The sequence below is a fragment of the Calidris pugnax genome, unplaced genomic scaffold, assembly GCF_001431845.1.
Source record: "Calidris pugnax isolate Ruff unplaced genomic scaffold, ASM143184v1 scaffold24, whole genome shotgun sequence".
In the NCBI taxonomy this organism is placed as follows: domain Eukaryota; kingdom Metazoa; phylum Chordata; class Aves; order Charadriiformes; family Scolopacidae; genus Calidris; species Calidris pugnax.
This window is the reverse complement of record NW_015090922.1, coordinates 27,325,568-27,349,917: the sequence shown is the minus strand read 5'-3', so window position 1 is coordinate 27,349,917 and position 24,350 is coordinate 27,325,568. Positions and strand designations below refer to the sequence as shown.

Below are 24,350 nucleotides of genomic sequence, written 5' to 3'. Positions count from 1 at the left end.
TTTTAAAGCAGTTGTTTTGTCCAATACAAAATAGATTAATCTTGTGAAGCATCCTTGGAAGCTTCCTCTCTCAAGGCTTTTGGAAAGTCATTTGCTACACAGAGGCAGTGCCCTTAATCTCCAAGGTGAACTCCACCAGTTCCACACACAGCTTATTACTGAAGCGTAATGGGTACAACGAGCACAAAGTTTGCTGATCTCTCTTGCTGTGCCCCCCCAGCCAACTGCCACCCAACTAATAAGTCTTCAGACATGCCAGAGGTTTCAGATGCCCAGCTATAATTATGTTGCACCTCCCATCCTGTCCATTGAGACAATAAATTAATGGAATGTCAAATGAAACAGAATAGATGCTCAGCACCACCCTATTTCTGCTGCTCCCTTGATGAATTAGATACTCATGCTTGACTTGCATCCGGATGACGTCCAGGATCATCTTACCAGCTGTCTTTTGCTTTCATTCCATGACGGCTGTAATTATCATCATGCTAAAATGATTGGGTGAGAGGGACCTTAGGGAAGGGTGAAAAAGAATATACAGGAACACGAACGTTCATGCTACAATGGAAAAACCTAGTCTAGGGAGGATGGGGATCTTCGACTGCGGTATGTTTGAAATGTTACGTTCAGTTATGTGTCACAGTTACGAGGGATCTTGCAGAATTTAAAACACTTATTTGGTGGTTGTTTGGTTTATTTTGTGTTTAATATAGGAAGAGAATTGATCTAAACAAGAAAAAAATCCAATGTTTTCCCCCTTCATGTGCACACCTTTGCCTCCATCTCTGAAGGAAGGACATGTTGCCTGATAGTTAAGGACTGACTGGTCTAATGTCTGTCTGCTGTCAGAAAAACCTTACAGCACACAATTGGAAATATGTAGATATTCTGTAATACTGTCTGGATGAATTCCCTCTTTCATTGTTTCCACATGGTTACATCAGGGTCATTTTATTCAGGATAAAATATGACTATAAACACTTCATAAATCAGGCTAATTCAGCTTCAAAAGCCTGAATCATATATACCTATAAAAAGGTGAGGCAGAAGAGGAAAATGAGATACATATGACTGGCTCTCAGGAATGGAATGAACCTCCAGAGGTCTGTGATGTTCCTTGCCGAAAGCAAGGTCCTCTAAACTTGAATGAGGAGTCTGATGTTAAAAAATCTCCATTTGAGGTCATCTCAGTTTTCCCAGTGCTGTATTTTTTTTACAATGAAAAGAGTTGATAGGTTTGATTTCCTAATGTAAAACAGATATCAGTGTTTTAAAGCCATGTGTTGAGCTGCTCTGTGGTAACTCACTGGGCAGTTGTTAATGTTAGGAGTTTTAGCTCTGTCTGCTTGTTCTCATGAAAAAAACTGAATCATTTTTTTTAGTATGAGTGAATACTTCTGTTTGATGGCCCATTATTTGCTTTTTTTAAGCAAATGGTGTTCAGTTAAAAATCCAGCCCAATAAGCCATTCATGGAACAGAAGTGGCATAAAAACCAAATATTGTTTGTGGATATAAGGTGCATAGGCATTATATGCATAACATAAATAATGTATACCTATTAGACTACTTTTCTGCTTTCTGTAATACAGATAACCTGAATCCACCCTGACAGTTAAGTCTTTGTTTTAAGATGGACTGTCGTGGTTTGGGCCTCAAACCAGGAGATGGATGCACAATTTCAGATCATATCTCTGCTTTGGAATTTCTCAAGCAAAGCATCTTGTTGCAGTGAATAGCTGCTTTACTGAGTACCTTTTCACGGTCAACTGGCCAAGTAGGAACACGCAGGAAGGACAGATCATTCAAACAAAGTAAATACACGTCTACAGCAGCTGGGAACATGAGCAAAACCTTTCAGAGGGTTAGAAGGGCTCCAGGAAGGCTGACTTTGGCAAAGTAGGCAGCAAAACTGCCCTGATACTGTTGCTTTTTTTACCCATCCTTGATGCGGGACATCAAGGTGGCAGCAGCTGCTGCTGCAGCAGAAGGCTTGGGGCCTTCTCCTTTCTTTCTTTCTAATTCAGAGAGAACAGCAAACCCACCTTGCAGGACCCCAGGTGTCCTCTGCTCCATCTTCTCCCTGCTTTCCTCATTTCCCTCCAATGTATTTCCCTACATATGTCTTACCGCTAAGACACTTTTCAAACCAATACTTCAATATCTTGATTGCACTTTAAATGACCACAGGAGCTTAGAATTGCTTCTTTCTTTCTTAGAGTGTTTGCTGAGTTAAGTCATCCTGTTTAAATCAAAACTCTATTTGTGTCAGTTCTTATTTCTCTCTTTTTCTCTCAAAACTCTGGAGCACTTGCTTGTAAAAGATGAGCATAAATATGATTAGTAGGGCTCTCTTTCATTTTAGATATAGCAACAAAGCTCATAAAAAAATGCTGAAAGTTCACAAATACCTGATCAAGGCTAGATATTTTGTCCTGGTAGGACATGTCATGCTCTCTCTTTCCTTTTCTTGTATGGCTCATAAGGAATGAACATGGTCATGAGTAACTGTTACTAAGTGATGCTTAGTCCTTGCATAGCTCTTCCTGCACAAGAAGGTTTTCTGGTCATTTTGCAGAAGGAGAAGGAAGCAAAGGAAGCTGGTGCCATGCACTGAATCCCATGGGTAGTCCGGCAGGACAAGGTATTCCCATAGGTGTCTTGTCCTGGATCATAGGCCCATGGCACAAACATAACCCTAAAGACAGTCCCTGGCCCAAAGAGCCATTAATCAACAAAATTGAAAGCAGTGTGTAGATGGTAGAGAGAACTGCAAAGGGACAGTCAGGCAATATTAATCACTATGATAGGTGGTAATGGAATTAGCTCATCAACCTAATTATTCACTTAGAAAAATGTCATGGTGGAGAAGAGATGACTTTATGGATGTGTATATCCTTTCCTATTCCTTGGGATGAAATTTGTTCTCTGAGGCTATTTTGGACAGTCTTCCCTTCCTACAGGCCCTCCCCGCCCCCAACTATATGGGCTCTGCACTTGCTTTTATTCATTGGCAGAAAGTTCTTCCAATAATGCATTTCATTTTCACTAATATCCCTGGAAAATGTGTCACTAAGATTTATGAAGTCCTTTAAATCCTTGCACTGTGGGACTAAATTTGAGCTTCCACCTTCCCCTGCTTACCCTGAAGAACAACAGATTAAGGAAAAGGACTGTGTCTCTGCAGCGTGAGTCTTCCCACATTACTGAACGATCAGCGACTCGCACTATAGTGGTATTCAAAGAGTGCAACCTGGATCAGGGTGTCCCCACCATGAGGGAGTAAGAAATTATTCTTCCTGAGGAGCAGCTCTCAGTGAAGTGAGGTGTCTGAGGTTGCTCCACAGATTAGTGGCAGAGCTGGGGATAACTTCAGCTCACCCCACTCGAACGGCAGTGCCTCATCTGCTGCTTTCTGTTGCCTTTTCTGCTGCATCATGTCTTCTTTTCTTACAGTCTCTCGCAGTTGCAGCAAAAAAAGAAAACACTGTAAAAATCACGCTTTTAAAGCCAATGTCGTAGTTCATTCTTGATTTCAAACAGGGTAAGTCCGGTCAGCTTGAATGTTTTATAACCCTGCTGATTTTACAGAGTAAGAACTTCCAGAATTTAGGGAAACTGAGATGATGCCCCAAAGAATTTCTAATTTCACATCACAGCACATAAGTGCATTCAGTCACTGCGAAAGGGAGGGGTAAATAAGCCTGGAGTGAATTTTGTTTTCAAGGTCAGAGTTGCAGGAGAGTTAGCCATCTGTGCATTTGTTTAATAAAGCTGCTCAGAAATATTGGCGTTTCAGCCTGTTTAAGTTCTGTTTAGAGATTAGTCTGAGCCCTTGGGTTTCTTTAAACAGTGCCCTGATAATTTCTCTGTTGCTGGAACAGTTGCATCTGGAACGCACAGATGCAGCGGCTGCTTTGAGGAGGTTCTGAAGGTCAGGCTCCGGCTGGGAGGGGATCCCAGGAAATTTGATCGCTTTCATTTGTTAGTCACTGGTGGCTGGAAAATCCTATCTGCTTTCTTCCTCTGGCTCCCACCAGGCTCTGGCTTTTTAATGCATGCGGTTCTGTCTGCTTCTGAGAATCTCAAATCTCAATTAAAAGTCTGTTTTCCTCTTGCTCACTGGCATTAAGTGGGAAGGTAGTTTTTGCAGATGTGTAATGGGCCAGCCCCATTCACTTCTGTAGAGTTCACAATCTTACCGTGTTTCTAGGTAAATGGGAAAACCAAACATCTAAATGAGACCTAATACAAAGATCTCTCCTAGAGTTTACTTGCAGTCCTAGTGTCTATTTGCAGGTGGGAATTAAGGTTATTTTTTCAGTTCCCATCCGTGGTGCCTGGAGTTTCTGATGATAAAACTGCCTGTGTGGTTGCCTCCTCTCTGCAGCTGTTGTCACTCAGTGCAGCTCTGCCTGGGGAAGGAGGATAAAAGCACCAGAGCTTCCTCTATTCCCCACTTAATAGTTTGCCGTAGGAATGCCCCTCACAGATCCCACACCTTTGTGCTGGGTGCTGTGGGCAGAACAAAAAGGCAATCCCTGCTGCAGCAAGTTTAGCATCTACATGCAAGATGGAGGCAAAACAAGCCTCCCATGGTGAGTCACTTTAGTTGGGGCACCTTTCAGCTGCCCAGAGACTCTGGAAGTGGGATGTGTGCAGCAGTGTTTGCTGGCTAATTCACACAGTGGGGAGCTGGGACCAGCACCCTGCTGGCCACCAGTATGCTCCCCACTCCCGGGGAGCCCGCAGAGGCCAGGCGGTCATCAGTTTGGTTGCTTCCTGGAAATGAGATGGGTCCTTTGATGTTACTGAATTGCCATCTTCTGGTTTTTTTCCTTAAGATTTTATAGCTTTTTATGTAAGTATTTTTGTCCTTGAGCTACTACGTATTATCCCCTACATGTTCTTGTGGCTCAATAGTAATTTTCTTAGTAAAACTAGAGCCAAAGCTCTAGCACGCTCTTCCTAAAAAAGGTATTGAAGAGCCAAAACAAAGAGCTTTGCAGAGGCTGGTGGTGATTTCCAACCAGGCAGGAGAAGGGCAGCATCGAAGGAAGAAGATATAGCCTTGTTTGGCATCAGTGGTTGGATGCCTGGCTTCACAGGGCAAACACAGGCAGGAGTCAGTATACTGAAAAGGTATAGGAAGAGGTATAGGTAAGATGTTGTGATGTGATGAAGAAATCACATACAAGAGGGATATCATGGGAAGGAAAACAAAGAGCTTTACTTTAAGCCATATTGGGCTTGCATTGTCAAGTCTACCAGGATCTTTCTGCCAGCCTCACGAAGATCTTGCTAGAAACTTTGAAGAACATGTGCAGACGAGACAGGGATATGCCAGTCCTCAGCACAAATATGTTAGCTGGATCTGTGTGTTAATTCAGACTGAAATCACCCAAAGAAGGAGGCAGAGGGAGAAGAGAGGGGGGCCAAGGAAAGAGCTTTGTAGGGAACCCCAAAGCTAGCTGGGAACAGATTGGGAAAGCTGCATGGCCCTTGCATGCTATTTGCAAAATAGCCTTTAGAAGTGTAGGCAGAGAATGAAGAGAAGCTCAAAACAATGAACCAATGAAAAGATCCAGTCTCGGTAAGAGCACCATCAGTGGTCCAACAGTTGCTGAGGAAGAGCTAGGCCTAAGAGCTGGCTGAGAAGAGGGCATTAAAGAAGGGGGGAGCATGGGATGCAGAAGGGTTGGGGTGGAAATGGAGGGGAGGGTCACCCAACATCAATGGTAACAGCAACAGTTAAAGATGGGGCTTAGGATGAGAGGTGAAGACAGAATAAGGCAGGATCTAGAAAGTGGTGCTAGGAAGAAGTTCTTTATTTGCCTGTGAAGTCTATAGAAAAATGAAATTATTTTTTCAATAACTATTCAGGATCCAAAAAGTATGTCAGTTCTGTTCTTTGTTCTCTTGCTTTTATAATTGTGTCATCTGAAAACTTGGCTTCTGTTTTGTGGTTGTTTAGGGTCTGCCCTTTGTGAGATATTTTTCACAATGTAGCCTTCAAAATCTTCCTTCTGTTTATTACTACCCCCGCCCTTTCTTTTTTCTTCCAAATGTCATCTATTTCATTTGAGAATTGTACCCTGGGGTGTTTCAATTATGTATGAATGTGGAGTATTTGGGGTGAGCTATTCACAAGTGCTTTCAATTTGCCATCTGAGCTTTGAATATTAGCAGAATCACCAATATTTTAGTTTCTAGGGCACTTCTTAAACGTGCAGCTTTTGTTCCTAAGTGCTCGATTTTTTACTCTGTTTCTAGCAAGACCTTATGAACTTTCCACATGAATTTTCCATAAATTAGAAGCAGTGAGCAGAGAAATTCCTGTTGGCTTGTACCACAGATGTCTACTCTGAGATCTTCTTTCCTCTGGAAGCACTCTCTCTAGCAGTCTGCCTCAGTAGCCTAACATACTTGGTTTGAGTTTCTGAATGACAGGTGATTGACCTGTCTCTCATCTCTCCTGCTCAGAAATGCGATGTCATTTCTGATTGCCTCTGTGTAGGCAAATGGTCTTCCCAGAACAGTTTGTGCTATTTTTCTTGATTTGGAAGAGCTCAGCACAGCCTTCAACCATACCCTGTCGCTCTGGCATTCAGGTATATTGATTGATATTTACTTTTGTGTTTGTGATGGAAGGAGGCAGGAGCAGTTGTAGGTGGAAGGAAAGACAAGCCAGAGACTGTGAAGGTCTTTTCTTAGTCAGGCATTTAAGGGGAAGAGGCTATTAGAGTGCTGCATGGAAACTGAAGGCAGAAGAGAGAAGGGTTTGAGGGATGAGTTAAACAGTGTGAGTTTAACAGAGAGCGAGCTGATATTGTGTGCAGGGGATTAAAACATGTTGGATTAAAAGTATCTGGTGCAGTAGGGCTGCACTAAATGATAGAAAGATGGTAGAGCTGAATGTATAGCTGTTCTGATAAAAGAAGAATTGAGGGATGACTAGAGTAAGCTCCTTCTTCGTCTCAGCATTATAGAATAAAGACCTTCAGCATGTAGTTGGCTCCTAAGACCAAATGATGTTACATCTCTAGAAGTTATGCCATTTGGTGCTGTAGATCAAATGGATCAGTAGCCACTAGAAAAGGATACACAGTGGAAATGATCTCTGCAGATATTCGAGAAGCACGACTTTGACTGTCACCCGCAGAAGCAGGGGATGTTGCTGCCAACATCTCCATCTGTTGTCCAGCAGCAGTTGCTGAGCTTATACTTCTGATGACATTTTGCTGTTGGAGCACATGGAAAGAACACAAAGCTCTGATGCTGTCACAGGGCAAACCAGAAGCTCTGGTGAACAGTTGAACAAATATTTTTGGGGAGCAGCTTCTGACTGTGCCTGTGAAGACCTTGCAGCCAATTTCTGGCAACTCTGCTTTTTCTGCAGGCTGCTAACTGTTAAATACCACTTCTAAGGCATTATAGAACAGGAGGGAATGCTGTGGCCTTCAGTAGGTAGGATCTTAATCATTTGAGGTAGAATAAAATAAGCTGGATGAGAGCACAGGGAGAGGGGAAATAAAGGCCATATGAGATCCTAGGCACTCGCAAGGATATTTAAAGCTATGCCTTTGCCAATTGTCTGCACCAAGCTGCTGTTTCACAGCAGCCTTAATGCCTTCCAACATTATGCTGCCGTCACCCATCTTCCCAGTAGAGCTCAGCATGATAAAGCTTTGAATGATGCTTCTCCAAAACAGGAAAAATTGTGCCAAGAACAAAGGCTGTGCTTGGACAGGCAGGAAAATGCCCAAGGAGAAAAAAGGGGGATATATTTAACATTGGAGGAGGAGGGAAGGTTCAGTAGTGGATATAGATGTTTTGTAAAGGGCACTGGGAAGGTGAACAGAGCAGGGGGAATGAAAATCACAAGGTGGCCATTACAAGGACCCTCGAAATAGGGCCGAGCTCAGGAGGAAGGTGCCAGGTGCACAGGGGAACTCTGCTGACAGAACCTATGGAGCATGTAGTATCCTAGTAGGAAAACAGTGATATCTCAGTAGACAGTTGCATGGTGGGCGTGCGCTTTGAACTAGCTGCTTGAAGACCCAAACCAGGTCACGTTGAGGGACCAATTGGGTTACCAGCAGACTGTCTCATCCCTTAGGGGGTACACAGAGGGGAACACAAAGGGAGCACGGAGCAGGAGAGGCTCTTGGTTGGCAAAGACTTACTGCGGTAGGGGAGGGAAGGTGTAAGACACTTTCCTGGACTTAGAGATTCCTGTTTTGTTTTCAGCTCAACTGCTAATCCAAAGTCAAAACTAATCTGTCTGCATCTTTTGTCTCCACTGCCTTAAAATGGCTTGATGTGTGGTCTCTGTGCTGACATACTAGTAACCTAATCTTAATTTTGATGCCAATAATCATGAAATACCTTTGCTGTAAATTTGGAACAATCTGCCCTTTATATGCATTCCACTGTTAAACTGTTCTCTTGAGCCCTGATTAATAACCTAAATTACTTACTGTAATTAGCTAGTCCTCAGCCTTAGCGTTGGGGAAGGCACAAATTTGACAGCTTTCAAAAATGAGTGGAGCACAGTCAGGGAGTCTGCACACATTCCTGCTTTTGTCCTCATCTGGAAAGTGTTTCTATCAGAGAAGGGATTTATTATTTTTTTTTAAGGTAAATAATGTATATTTAAGACTTTGTTTTAATATAGATTATTAAGGAATATAATGAAATATTATTTCAGCCTTATTGAAAGGCTGAGAGAGCTGGGACCTTCAGCCTGGAGAAGAGAAGGCTGAGGGGAGACCTTATTAATGCTTGTAAGTATCTAAAGGGCAGTCTGGGGGAGGATGGAGCCCAACAGTTTTCAGTGGCTCCCAGTGAGAGGATGAGGGGCAATGGGCACAAGCTGAAACATAGGAAGTTCCACTCAAATATGAGGAAGAACTTCATTAGGTGAGGATGACAGAGCCCTGGAACAGGCTGCCCAGGGAGGTTGTGGAGTTCCCTTCCCTGGAGATTTTCAAGACCCACCTGGATGCAGTCCTGAGTAATGTCCTATAGGCAAATCCTGCTTTGGCAGGGGAGTTGGACTAGATGATCTGTAGATGGTCCCTTCCAACTCCAACAATTCTGTGATAATTTTCTTTTGGAATTACCATGTATTCATCCTTGCACCAACTTGGTTCTTTAGCACTTCAATTACTTTAATATACAAAATATGTCTCATTTCTCAGAGATTTCATAAATAACATGCTCCTCTGGGGTCTGTTCCATGATACATGAATTGCTGGGGAATATTACATTAATATGTCTAGAATACCAGTGCTGGGAGATACACCATCTAAAATAGGGAGAAGCTGTTTAATTGAATTTTGTTCCCCTCTAAGATCATTGAGATATAAATTACTGGGAGCACTACTGCAAACGTGACCATTTTTGTTCTCTGAGCAGTGTAATGAACTTTCCTTTATGAAGGAGTATGTTGTTAAGAGAACCAGATGCTATGCTTCATGATCTGGGTGGCTGAAGTCTCAAGCAAGTTTAACGAAAGCTTGTTGTGGCTGCATCACTCCAAGAAACAAGGCAAAATTCCTTTTCCCTGCCCCTGAATACTGAGCAGGTTTCAACTTTGTCTGTGATGGGTAAAATTTTCTGGAATTCCTAAAAGATCAAAGTATTTCAGAGCCAAAGTCTCAAAGGCAGGCCTTCCAGAAAAAATGAAATTTTTCAGAAAATTTGCACTTTTGTGCGTTTTTAAATCTTTGCAAGTTCCATGGTGTTGCAGTACTGTTTGAGTGACTGAGCACAGTGTCTGCTTCTTCTCATTTCTCTTTCCAGCAGGTTATTTCTGCTGACTTTTAGAACAAGATGAAGGTCAGCTGCCTAGTTATTTTAATAGATGTTCAACTTTGGTGAATGTTATGCTTGTAAAATGCTATCAGTGAAATAAAATTGAAGGCCTGTGTACAAAGGAAGGGGTTATGTGCTTTCTCCTTCTGCATGACAATGCAGAAGACTCCTCTTCTAGAGGGACCACTTGCAAGAATGAAGGAATAGCTTTACTTCAGTGCTCTTTCAGTTGCTGGGTATACTAGCTGGACTGCGTTTGCTTAATTGTAGTCATATTACAAAGGGATAAATGTTCCTGCACTCTAACACAAACATGTTTGTTCACCTACAGATGATGGTGACAGCTCTCTTGAAATCCATAGCATTGTGGACTGCACAGGCTACATGCTAAAGCTACTGCAGCCTGCTACAAATGAGCCAGGCATTTTTATTAGCAGCAGCATATCACTCCGTACCCTGCTTCCTGGTTCAATCTGTTTTGGTGGGTTGTCTCCAAATCATGATGGAAGTAAAGGATGTAAGAATTAGCGCTGTGCCTGGAGAGTTTGGTGAGGGTGTTCTGGCTGGTTGGGTATGTGTGTTGCTGGCTCCTCTCATTTAGGGGTGTGCACACTCAGTTGCGTCACAGCCTAATGGTTGCTGCCAGCAGAAATAAATCTGAACATTACTGCAGCGAAGCTAATGGGACATTTCCTTCTGGCCATCCTGGAAGGGCCTTTTTTGAAACCAAAGTTCCCATGCTCTCCTTTTGCTGGCAGCGTTGAAGCCTATGCAGATTCAGTACAACACGTAATCTCAGTTATGACTGGAGTCTTTTCCTGCCAAGCAAACAATCTTCAAACTGCACAACAGTGACAAGAACCTCAGGAAGACCTTAAGTTGAGGCAAAGGACGCTGCATTTATAGGTAGCTGTGACAGCTAACCTGAGGGGTTTTTAAAGCAACAGCCCCTTGAAAGCGACTTTAGATTAATTAGCAGTTTATAAAAAGTATTTGCGGCCTTGATTCTCAGCTTGTCTCCAGTTGAGCTGAGCAGGTACGTTAGCATTTGCATCTGCTTCCTCTGGATTCCTTATAACCTTCTGATTTTTCTTACCATTTCTCATTTCAGATTTATGTCCATCTCAAAGAAGGGAGTGGTGCTGACGGGCTGGATGCTTTGAAGAACAAACCGCAGCTTCACAGTATGGTGGCCAAAAGCCTTTGTCAGAACGCCTCTGGGAAGAACTACATCATCTTCACTGGCCCAAGCATTACCAGCCTGAATCTCTTTGAAGAATTTGAGAAGCAAGGTGTGTATCGGGTGACTCACTGGGTTTTATTAATGACAGACCTCAGTGTCTCCTGCCACTGAATTAAAAAAAACTCCCAAAAGGCTTCACTGATATTTCAATCCTTGTATAGATAAGTTGGTCATCTCTAAGAAAAGTTCTCATTCATGGAAAGGTTCTATGCAGAGGACTTTCGAAATTACTCTTTAAATCTTCCTCTTTCAATCTTCTTGAAGTTCAAAATGAGGATGTAAAAACATTCTAAATAAGGTTATTTAAAGCCCTTGCTTTTGTTCTTTGCTTTGGAAATGTGAGGTCTAATCTCCTATATGGCCTGGGGGACTTTTCAGGGGATTCCTAGCTGCCTGCTGTTTTTCTCTTCCCATTGTGAAAGACTAGGTTATGGGATGAATCCTTAAAGCTGTGCCTTAGAAATCATTGCTGGTTTAATATCTGTTAAAGATGTGACTTCTCTAGATGACATTTTATTCCATTGCAAAAGCCCTAGTAAAGTTTGCCTTTTTTGCTGGTATCAACATGCGTCGGTAGCACAGTTTTTAGTTTAGAAAGCATAATAAACTCTACGTTAGCAAAAGCACGCTTACTAGCAGAGTGTCCATCAATATGGCTCTCCCAGCCAGTTTCTTTTTAGTCCAAAGAGTAGTCTCAGGACATTCTCTCTGTCAAATGCCCCTTCATCTTGGGGTGTAAAAGAGCCACGTGTTACTTTGCTTTCAGAAATACTGAGGACTTGTGACTCATGGTGGGGGGGTTGGAACTTGATGATCTTTAAGGTCCCTTCCAACCCAAACAGTTCTATGACTTCCCTTAAATTACAGGCTCCTGCACCACTGACAGTCATCTCAATGTAACTCTTGGCTCGTTTTTCAGTCAGCACAGCCTTTCAGAGTCAGTGTGGTGCATAGAATTGATCCTTCGTAGCAGTAAGACTGGACTCTGCCATTATGCGTCACATATGAGGAGGCTGCAGGGCCATTTCCCTTTCCAACACACCACTGACAACCGAGTTTTGCTTTTGGCATGTTTTTTGGCATTGCAGAATATTATATCCACTTAGAGCATTATATTAATGAAATTTGGCCCAAAGCAGGGGAAAAAACTGGGAATTGAGACAGTATCATAGAATGGTTAGAGATGGAAGGGACCTTAAAGATCATCGAGTTCCAACCCCCCTGCCATGGGCAGGGACACCTCCCACCAGAGCAGGTTGCTCAAAGCCCCATCCAGCCTGGTTTTGAACACTTCCAGGGATGGGGCATCCACAACTTCTCTGGGCAACGTGTTCCAGTGCCTCACCACCCTCACACTAAAGAATTTCTTTCTAGTATCTAATCTAAATCTCCCCTCTTTCAGTTTACAACCATTACCCCTCATCCTATCACTACATTCTCTGATAAAGAGCCCTTCCCCATCTCTCCTGTAGGCCGTATCTTGATTCTAATTTGAAATGAGAACACCAGTGAGCTGCACCAGTGCTGTAGCTGAGCACTTAAGACTGCTGGCACTGAGGGCTGTCTCTGTTGAGGTCAGTGCAGGACTTAACTCCTACATTATTTTAGGTAAGCTCACAGAGTACAGTGGAATACTGCTATATTCTCACAAAAGAGTCATGGTTTCCCAAATGCTTCAAACAGCCAAATGGGAAGGAAGTCAAGCATATTTATAGTGCACTGGAGTTTTTTCTCTGAGCGGAGACTGTTCTTTAGTAAATGACTCTGTTCACAGCTGATTATAAGCATTACAATTTTAAGGCTACCAAAGCAATGATGCAAAATGAGGGTCCAAAAAATTTAGAGGATACCCCACATACTCATAGTACCTGTGATGTCAGGTTTAAATATAAAGACTGATAGACAAAAATTTGACTGCTGAGTTGCAACCTTTATGCTCAGCTGGGGAACGATAAAAACAGTATGTCATGACGCACTTGGTCCATAACCCTAGTGAAAAAGATGTGTGGCTACTAAACCAGCTGAGTGTTTATTACTTACAGATAATTCAAATTGTTCACAGGGGTGAATTATTCATGGTCTTTACCCTGAACAGATCGTTCAAATTAACAGTTTCCAGCAGGTAGCAAATTCAGTAATGTCTTTTTAAAGCATACAATTTTGACTTACTATCTGATCAAATATGCTAATGTTATACTGAGATTCCAGTTTGGTTCATGATTTGTTATATGGCTTCATGAGACTTTTTATGATAATTGACAGCTGCTTCCAGAACTAAATGGAACTGAGGGGCTAGCTCACAGGTTTGGTGAGGGAATGTTGAACTGGAATGACTATGAGACACTGGGAGAGGTAAGATGCTAGAGATGTCAAGCAGTGCTGAAGTCAGTGAGAGCCCTGGGAGGAGATGGTGTTTACTGACTGCTGCAAAGCAGCTAATATATTGCCAGCACCTGCTGGGATCCTACTGCATTGGCAGGACATTTGGGGAGAGGCAGGCAGAGACGCCTGGACTCAGCAGAGAGATCTCTCTCTCACACAGTTGTCCTCAGCAATGACCTTAATGCTTTTTTGGTGTACAGCCAACTAAATCTCAACAGAGCCACACCATGACCAAGAAGTATGACAAAAGCCTGTTGAAGAGCATCCATGCTTAGGTGCTCAGGACAGTTCAAGCTCTATTCTTAAACTGACAAATTTACTTTTCTTACTCAAGAAAATTTTGTTTCTGGGCTAGAGCAGGATCAGTAGTGGAAAGAGAAAGATCCCATTGAGAACTGAAAGCAAAAAGAAATTGGTATTGATCTTAACTGCTTTATGTTGTTTGGGGTTTTTTGTAACTATCAACAGAAAATAGGGGGAGATTTAAATGCTTAGAAACGATAAACATTTTGGGAACCTAAACTAACATTTAAAGGAACTAAAGGAAATTCTGGAAAATCTAGAATCAGGCAACCACCAAAAATGTATTTGTTCTTCTCAAAACACTTGATGAAAAGGACCTGGGGGACTTTGTAGCCAGCAAGTTGAACGTGAGTCAGCAGCATCTCTTGGCAGCAAAGATGGTCCACACTATCCTGGGCTGTGTTAACAGGACTGCAGTAGACTGAGGGAGGCAATTACTGTCTCCTACTCCCCATGTGTATTGCCTCCTATATAGCACGTTTTTGGACAACACCCTCCCAGTACAGGAAAGGTACTGATAAACTGGAATAAGTTCAACAGAGGGTCACCAACCTGACCAGGGGCTGGACCACATGTTCACTATGGGAAGTGAACTGCACTTGTTCAGCCTGAGAAAGCTTTGGGGTGGTGTGGGGGCTAAATAGCAGCCTTACACTCCCCGAGGAGGTTATTGAGAGAATGGAGCTGGCTTTTCACTGTGGTGCATCGTGGAATGATGAAAAACAACAGACATAAGCTGAAACAAAAGAAGAAGTTCAGACTAGATGTAAGGTTTTTCCTGAGGACAGTGGAGCAGGATGCCCAGAGAGGTTGTGCAGTCTCTGTCCTCAGAGGTTTTCAAGCCCAGACAAGATAACGCCCTGAGCAGCACTGTCTGACCTCAGAGCTGACCCTACTCTAAGCAGGGGATGGGACTAGAGACCTCCTGAGTTGCCTTCCAACCTGAATTATCCTTTAATCCATAGGATCCTGTGATCCTATGAAGAATTTTGTGGAACTAAACTATTGTTTGCTTTTCCTAACCTTAACCTACAGATGTATTACTGCAAAAACCAGCGTTCTTTATTGAAAGCCTGCTACATAGGACCTTCACTGTACCGCAGTAGAGAATATGTGCCCAGTAATATAAAGGGATGTCAAGGGAACATAATTCTGAGGTGTATGAAGGTATCAAGAGCTGAGAAAGCTTCAGAAAATAAGACAAAGCACTTTGATTTTTTTTCAAAATCAGAAACCTGAATAGACTTCTTTTTTGTTTTTCAGGGAACACGCAAAGCATTTCTTTTTCTGGCCTCTGAACAGAAGTGCAAACCTGCACTGAAATGACCCAGATTCTCTGTTCTGTGAGCAGACAGCTGTCACTGTTATTTGCTGTGACATTCATTCATAGTGCATGTTTCTTTTCCCCCCCTTTAAACATTACTGCTGTCCATTAAAGAGGACAACACCTCCTAAAGCCCTGTGTCCTGGGCTTTCCTTAAACATATGTTCCCCAAAAGTCCCTTTTGCACCTTCTGAACCAGCAGGAGCAGCTGGCTCTGTTCAGCAGAGTGCCTGGGGTTGGCAAAGCTGCAGGAGTTGCCAGCCTGGGTGACCATGACGCCCCCACAAGCTCTGCAGGATCCTGCAACTCCAGCACATGGACTAAAGCAAGGTCTCATCTCCTTCCCACAGCAGGCCCGCTAGTTGCCCTACCTCTGACTCAGCCCATTGCATGCAGGATAAATGAGTGCAGAATGTGCATTTTTGCCTGAACTAACTCAAGCCTGGCTGCCTTTGCAAATAGTACTAATGAAGATGTGGTAAAAAAAGCTTCAGCACAAGCTGAGGCCTGGAGACCCTGTGAATGAATCTTGGGTGACTACACCCCATTTCCCCATCTTTGCTAAGCTAGCTTAGGTGTATGCATTTACATTGCAGTTACAGTTTAAGAAGACCAGAGGAGGAAAACCTGTCTCCACTGACTCCTGTGTATGTGGCAAACACCTGTTGTGATTCTGATTTAATTACGCACAAAAACTTCATTGAGCCAGATGGGCATAATTTTTATTTCTTCTATTGCTATAGTAACTGGGTGATTTTTAAAAACTCAACAGACTAAGGGTGTTATCCATGATGAGAGACGCTAATAAATCTGCAGAAGTACTGCACTTTTATAGACTATACAGCAGGAAAATTCCACAGCGTGTTCCTAAGAGAGGAAATGGCTCCCATTATTCTGTGTGAAGAGTGGAACATCTGCTGGAAGCTTTCTGCAGGCTTATTGCCTGAGCTAAAAGAAAGGCTACAATTAATTATTATGGGCATCTCAGAGATGGCTGTTGCTATTTTGAAACTCTAGCACAATAATGTAGTTATTAGCTTGTTCTTATACCATTGCTTCTCCTGGAGAGAATAAGCATCTCCATTCAGTGAGTCATAAATTTTAGGTGGCTAAGGAAATGCTTCTCAGGCTGGCTTGTTATCAAGGCAGGAAGATCTTAATATTGGCTAGAATAAAGCTTTCTAAAAGTTTGCTATGTTAATGTCAAAGTTTGCAGGTACATGACCTTCACTGCTTGTGTACCTCTTAGCAAGACAAGAAATTAAAAAAAAAAAAAAAAAAAAACAGCCTTCCATTGGTGGTGCACTTCTTCCTATATAGATTGTGAGACTTTTTAGGCTTTTTTCGTTGTCTTTTATGGAAAGAACTTACCAGGGACTGACTCATTCATTAGAAATAACAATGGAGTGCAGATTTTCTCCTTCCAAATGAAGTTGGCCCATTGCTGTGTTGGTTGACCACCTTCTGGCATGAGTCTTAAATTTCTGATGGAAGAGCCTTAGCTCCTTGTAGACCTGCCTGCAGCAACTGGACCAAATAATGAGTATTAGCAATTACTATATTAGTATTCCTGTAGTATCTGTGAGCTGTTGAGGGGATGCTCAGTGTACCAGGGCTATATGAACCAAGAACAAAGGCTGCACCTGCATTTGGGAGCTTAAGTCATCCCAGAAGGACAAAGGCAGAAGAGCCACATAAATGGTAACATGCTCAGGGGAAGCCAGACACTATATCCTTGTAAGGCTGTCCAGTTATTCAACATGCAAAATTCAGCATGATGAAAAATTTGATCAAGTAGACTTAGCTGACAGATGAGCTTTAAATTATCAAAAGCCTCTGCTGACATATGAAAGATGTGCACAGATGTCACCTGCTTCAATGCCCATCTTTTTTTTTTTCCATTCAGGTGGGTTAACAAAAACCTAGGGAGACCAAGGAAGTTTCCATCTAAGATTTCCAGGAGTTAATTAGTTTGATCAAGAAGATCTGCTTCTCTTGGCCTAACAAAATTATTATTTCACAGCCAAATGACAAAATCAAGCATTGTAATTTTTAATATTATTTCCAAATCCTGTTTGTACCCACCTGGCTGCATTGAGACATGTTTTTTGGTGTTAGATTTTATTCACACATATGAAGCTGTGAACAGCAGAATGTGTTGCCTGTGGAGCCTCTTATGTCTGTGCAGGACAAGGTTAGTGCTCACTCAACTAGGGCACTGTTTGGTTTATCTCCTTTCCCTAAAATCCATTTTCATTGAAGTTGTATTTCCACCTTCTCCATCCTTCTGACACATGCATTTTTTAAATCAGCCAGTGGTTTCAGTGGTTCTTAATTGCTTAAGCAGTATTTCCTTAACACACCAGGTGATGTAGGTGCAAGGAGCAGTGAGCTGAAAATCAAGAACCAGGCAGCACAGTGAAGCAGTAAACCAGAGTTTGTCAGCTATGTATACTGTGATTAAAAGTATCGTGCGAGTCATGTTGGAGAATTTATTTCAGTTAACATCTAAGATGCTATAGGTTTCCCTACCTCTCTGCTCCCTCCACAATTTATTCTCTTAGTTAAACATCAAAGATTCTCTTGGATCATGAATTCCGATTTGTTCCATAATGCACATCGCCATTGGGATTTTTTTCAGTCCAATTTTAAACATGTTGTGAAGATTATTGCACAGATTTTATTGTTGGGAAGATACCCTGAATTCTTCTCCTTGTCATTTCATCATGACTGTGCAGGAGATGTCAATACATTTCATCTAGAGAGTAAGCCTTCTGCACTTTTCTTGGTTTCCAGAGACATTGATAAAGGGTACAAATCTTTGTATCCTATTGTTATTACAGGAGACAGCCAGTTGGCTAACATATCTGCTGCACTAGAATGTTGTAGGACAGGTTCTTTGTCTAATCTGGTCATTCAGACTTGCTCCATGGCTCTTGCTTTCTGGGTCCATGCAATGTCTTGCTGATAGGGAATGTTTTTGTTCACATGCAGAGATTTACTGCTGCGGGTTGCTGAGCACCAGGAAGAGTGACTGCACAGGCCTACCTCCATCCATGCTGAACAACCCTGAAACTCCACAGTCCAGAGGACAGTACAGAATAAGAATGAAGGGAAACATGTCTTTGATCTGCTGGTACAATAAAGGGCACTTTCGTTTTCTGACCAATGCCTATTCACCAGTTCAACAAGGTAAGCAATATTCCTACTGCTCATCTCTAAAGTGCACATGCTTTATGTGACAAGGCAAAATGAGCCACTGAGATTGATAATAAGCCTGAACACAAAGCTTGATCATAATATCCTAGATTAACAGTAACAGTAGTGATTACTTCCCTTTTGTGTCTTCCTACAGCTATTTTTTTCCCCATACAAAGGTTAAAAGCCTCCTGCTAATGCAGCGTCCTTTGCCTGAGCTGGTGGAGGCAGTGTCCTTTTAGGTATAAAGATTATATCTTTGCTGATGGTAGGAGAAGGGAAGATGTTTGTTGTATAACACTATACTAGCCCCATTTGCAAAGCATCTCGTAGGGTTGCTGCTACAGAAAAATTAATAAATGTCATGATGTACTTAGAACTCTGAGCAGATCCTACAATTAATTTATCTTATCCAGTAAAAACTTAGTCACAAACAAATGTCTTTTTGCCAGAAGTAAATAGGATTAAGGCTTCCTGTTGTACATTAAATTGATTTTAGCAGCTGATGAGAAGAAACCAAAACATATAACTTTGACAGTTCGAATAATTGCAAAGAGCTTGTTGATACTGTCCTTTTCGAAAGTATACAAATGGTTCTAAGGTTTGGAAACTTCTGTAAGATGCAATATCTATAAGAAGCTTCTGTAAGAAGCTAACTCTTTGAAATTCATCTTTCAGTGAAATTACTGTTTCAGTTACTTTTCATTTTTATTATTCAGATTTATGTAGAACTGCTTCAGACAAATAAGATTAACCTCAAACTTTAAATGTAAAGCCACCAATTCAAAGGCATCTTGTACACTCGTGTGCTGAATCCTGAGTGACTCTCACATGTGTGTACAGGATACAGAAGCAAAGTTAAGGACTTCAGCTTTACTGTCTGGTAAGCTGAGAAGTCGCCTTAGTGTGTTGGTTGATGCCTTGGCAGAAGGTTCATTACCTTTGCAAAGAGTGGCTGATCCCAAGGAATTCTGCCAGGCACCCCAGCAGAGTGAGGACTTGGTGATTTGGATGAACCAGTGTCTGATCACAAATGCTGAAAATACGTACATGAAGGAAATATGACACTTTGGGGGCCCTGCTGATGCCAGTCCCTGGAGTAGTGTTACTCCCTACGAGGGGTGTTCACCATCAGGATTCGTGCTGTTTCCCTTGTGCCCTTTTCCAGATTTAGATTATTCAGTTGCAGTAACTGGACAAGAGTTACCACTACCTGTCACCTGGTTTTTATAGGCTATCAGGGAGCATTTGTTTATAGTTAATAAAAATCACTAGAAAAATTGTCTGTAACTGTAAATGTCAGTATTAACTGCCCTGTTAAAAGAGGGAGCACAAGCAGACTCTGCACTGGCAACCTCCTTTACAAACAGCACATAGAGATATGAGCTGTTGTGCTTGTGATTGACCTTGGGTCTGTTTTGACATAGATGGGATTTTAGGCTGCATCTGTGAGATAGTTTAACGTCCACTGATTAGGACCTGTATGTGTGATGGGCAAGACTTGCCCAACAAATTGCTCACCAAATGCTGTCTGGGACAGCTGACATAGTTCATGGTGAATCAGAGCAGAAAACAGAGACTGGCTTTTTAAAGAGTGGTGCTGAGGGGGAAAAGTGTCTCTAATGGAGAACTGGGAACAGATGGAGACTCAACAGGAAGGCAGGAAACCAGATTGCCTGCTTCTGATTTGGCATCTCTAAAGTCAGTGCAGGAAAGCTAGTTTAAACCAACTTGGAGATGGACCACCAAAGTCTCCTCTAAGGCATGTCAGTAGAGAGGAAGAGGAAGAGTCTATGCTCCTTGGGTCAGCCTGCAGCACAGACCAGTGACACCAGCTATACACGTGTTAGACAGGAGAGGAGGTAGGGGCACAGGGGACTAAAGCAGGCAGGGTAGCTGGGCAGAGACTGGCACCAGTGGGATTGCCTGACAGTGCATGGTGCACGTTTGCTCTTGGTTGAGCATAAATGTTGACAGCGATGGAGGAGGCTGTGAAGAGAAAAACCTTAAAAACAGAAGGCAAGGGACAGTCAACCCAAAACTTATGATGAGAAAAGAGGTAGATGTAGCTAATACTTATTTGCAATTTAAAGGAAAGTTGAGAAGGTAAATCTTGCCTGTACTCAGAGTGTAAGTCTCACCCAAGCCAGAGGCACCAGGAGGGCAGTACACTTGTCAGAGCTGATCTATGAATACTATTCTTAGATGCAGCAAGTTATTTATTATGGATGTTTTGAACCAACATGTCATAATACATCATCTCAGATGGTAAAGGATGAATCTTACTCCTGTAGTCTTGCAAAAATGTCCTGCTTATTGTGCTATCAACTATGAAGTTTCTTCCTAGAACAAAATTCAGTGGGGTTTTTAATTTCCCTTAAGCTTTAAATTGAGTTTAATTTTCCTTTGTGCCTGTATTACAGAAGAATTGAGAAACCAAAAGAGATTGGGACCCCCAGAGAGTAAAAGGTTACCCTTATTCTAAAGCATGTGATGTATCTGCTGTCCCAAACCACTCCATCTCTGGGGTCATCAAAGCTGCATTTTTGTTTTTCCACTATAGATCTGGTGTCCACTTTCCCAGCATCTTCATTGCTATGTTCTAGAAATAACTACAGTCTTTTGTATTTTTCATATGAAGCAGGACAGAGTAGGCAGCAGCCTCACTTGCTGCACAGCAGGATGACATCTTTAGCAAAAGCTTGTTGAACCCAAGATCTTTTTAAGAAGTAGCTTCTTTCTGAGAAGAGCTTTCACAGCTGCTCTTCACTAACCAGCTGTATTAGAAAGCTAAATAAGCAATAGCTAAGGATAGAAAACAAAGCTTGGGCCACAGATACAAGGACTGAAGAGCTGCAAATGGTATGTTGGCACTTCACAAGTGACTTGTGAGAAGATGGGAGATGATGTGGAGGCATCACAATTGTAGAAAGCGGTTGTTTAAGTCCCTGTGTAGTTCATAGGCCAGGAGAAGCTGGAGTGAGGATTGTCTGGTGGAAATCTAGTTTCCTGGAAAAATACACTTGTGAAATTGGCCCAGAACTCGAAAGTCTGTGGAAAGAAGCATACTTTTTAGTTAAAAAGCATGTTTCAGGATGGGGAAACTTAGGGTTTTTACTTTATTTCCATGTGTCCTTTGTAAAACTACATTCAGGGAGTCCTGTCCAAGTATAGTGACAGTGTGGATGGGGCTGGAGGACTAATGGGAACACCTTGAAAACTAGGCCTTGTACTGTCTGCAATTCTGATAAAGAATTGTAACAAATCTGAGCCCTGATAAAAAGCCACACAGCATTTCAAACATGGAGTGCCCCCTCTGTTAGGTTGTGCAATCTCAGTGTTTGCCCAGGTGAGTGCAAGTGCTAGTATTACTGAGCCTCCAATTAAAAAAAAACACGATTCTAACTCCTAAAATCACGGATTTGCTTAGAATAAGTGTTTTGAGGAAGCAGACATATGTATGCTTTTTTCTTTCTGCTTGATTCATTCAGGGTGGTATTTCTCAAGCTTTGCTTGACGAGCACACAGCTTAAAAAAACCTTTTTTATAAAAAAAAAAAAAAAAGTCTAAAAACCCCCTCAAACCCAAAAGGTGATGCCTGTCCCCCATGGCAGCATGGAGGCCACCTTTTCCAGCACGCAGGCAAAGGCAGGCCAGGGCTGCAGCGCGGGCGGTGTGTTCCCTGGAGTGCTGCCAGGGATGGGAACACAGCGATGCTGGGGGAGGACCAGGAGGGGAAATAACTCATCGACTGTGCCGGTGAGTCAGCTGGCTTGGGACCACTTGCCAGAGAGACCTGCAGCTAGGAATGACCCAGCTCTGGCAGTCGTCTTCCCTGGAGAGGTGGCCTATGGCTACGAAACAAGCTTAGGAAAGGCTATACAAATAATGTGCCTATAAAGCTATTTATATTCTCAAAATAGAGGAATGTTATGTGGAATATAATAGAAAGCGAGAGGGAGTATATGGTACCCACATAGTTGCCACTGCAATGCAATTTTTTGAGGGCTGTGAATACAAAGCAAATTGCAAAGGAAATCTAAATCCTCCAAAGGAAGAGAAGGGGAAGAAAGAGAAGAGAGGAGAGCATGAGGAGAAATGGGATTTTTTTGTAAAAAGCTGGCACCGGGAATATACTTACTCTTTCCTGACCTGCCCAGGTGGGATGGTAAATGATTTTGCAGCACTGATGCAGCAGGCTGGTGGTATAACAGTTCTTTTTACCTCATGCTGGCCAGATTTTTGTAGAACTCATTAAAAGGATTTTTAAAGTGCTACAATAAGTATGTGACTGTAATGAAGGGTTCATTTATTTGATTGGGTTTTTTTCCCCCTCCCCTTGGGCTACATTTACACCTAGCTTGAGGAGGCAAAGGTAAAAGGAGAGCGTATTGAACAATTTAGAGGTGATATAATTTTGGACTCTTGAAAAATCAGACTTTAAAGACTCCAAATAAATTGCCGCGTGGCTCAGCTGTAACATGACATTTAGTATGTGTCGTAAGTCTTGCTTCAAAATAGAGCCTGCCAGCTAGGACAGCACAGGGGGCTTGACAGGGATAATGGATGGAATGAGACTTCCAGCTGAAGGAATGAAATGATGAAGTCTGTAATCAGAACGTGAGGAGCATTTTAGGGATGATTATAAAAGAGTTGGCAGAAGGAAGGCAATGAGAGTTTGAAGGCTTGAGAAATGAGAAAACCCAGAACTGTACCTGTAGTGAAATAACGCTGAAAAAGGATGCAATCAAGCCTGTGCTTCTCTAGACCTGGAGAAAAATAGCATTGTGCTGAGGAGAGAGTGGAGATCCTCACTCGACAGTGTGTCATAGACTTGGAGCAAGAGGTGATCCATACCCTGGAGATCATCAAACTCTGTGGGGATGTAAAGTCAAAAGTTAGGGAACAGATTCCTGTACTGTATGTTTGCTTTACTCATCCTCTCAGTAAAGTAATTCTTCCTAATAGCTAATCTAAACCTATAGTAAAAGGGTTTGTGTCCAAAACCTTTCCATTTCCAACTGAAAAATGATCCTTCTTCTTCCCCTTCCACTAGCTCAATATATTACCAATTTAAAAAAAAAAAATCAAATTAGCATCTCTGTTACATATAACTTCATAGATTCAGGGCAGAAAATGTCAATAAGATTTATTTTATAATAAACTGTATATAGAAACTGTTATTTTAATAGGTAGATCTATCATGTGGATTTAAAACTGTTATGTTTCTAATTGATGCAGGAGTTATAATTAAGAGAAAAAGCGGAGAAATTCCATGCCCGTTGGCAGTTGAAGCCTTTGCTGCTCACCTTAGCTATATCTGCAAATATGATGACAAATACAGCAAGTAAGTAAGAATGTGTTCATGTGTCTTTCTTTCACTTCTTCTCTGTTGCTGCAATGTTTGAGTTGTCCATGTTGAGCTGCAGCTGAGGGACCAATACTGCTTTCATGGAATTAATCTCTGACAAAACTCCTCTTTCAATCAAAGATCAGAAGCTGCCTCTGCGCAAGGGCAAAAGCTGCATGGCTAGTGTTTTGGCTCTATCTTCCCAACTGCCAGTCACAAAAAATTTGAGACACATGTTCTTAGCATCAAACATCAAATTGAAGGCTAAATAGAAAACTCAACAAGGGTCTACCAGCCCCACAAGTCTCTCAGGCTAGCTCAGCTCTCCACCCCTATCAGCAGATGGTGTTTAAGTGATTATCTATGATAATCTTGATACTTGTAATACTTGTGTTACCTGGAGTCAGAAGGATAAATACAATCAGTTGTGGATGTAAAGCTGATCTAGGTGATCTGGGAGAGCAGAATGTAGAACTTTTGGCTCCTGAATTCCAGTTGGGGTCCTCAGTGTTAGCTCTTAATGTAGCAGGGAGAAACAGAAAAGAGTAAGAATAACAGGGGTGAAGCTTGGCTGGGGGAATAGTGAAGAGGTACAGAACATTTCAAGAATTAAAATTTGAGGAGAGAGAAAAAGCAGCAGGGATTTTCCAAGGCAGCAAGAATTCAGTAGAAAAGATAAAAGAGGAAGAGGTGTTTGCTGGAGACCGATGCTGGCATCTGATTTGAGGAAAT

General features: G+C 42.1%; 1 protein-coding gene across 1 annotated transcript in view; it reads left to right on the top strand.

Annotated features, from left to right (window-relative positions):
- The window catches only part of PGBD5 (piggyBac transposable element derived 5), a 45,356-nt gene that overhangs the window by 12,356 nt on the left and 8,650 nt on the right, over positions 1-24,350 (top strand). The window contains exons 3-5 of the mRNA XM_014951150.1: positions 10,930-11,110; positions 18,065-18,262; positions 23,510-23,615. Of these exons, the coding sequence (XP_014806636.1) occupies positions 10,930-11,110; positions 18,065-18,262; positions 23,510-23,615 (485 nt within the window). The remainder of the gene's footprint in view (positions 1-10,929; positions 11,111-18,064; positions 18,263-23,509; positions 23,616-24,350) is intronic.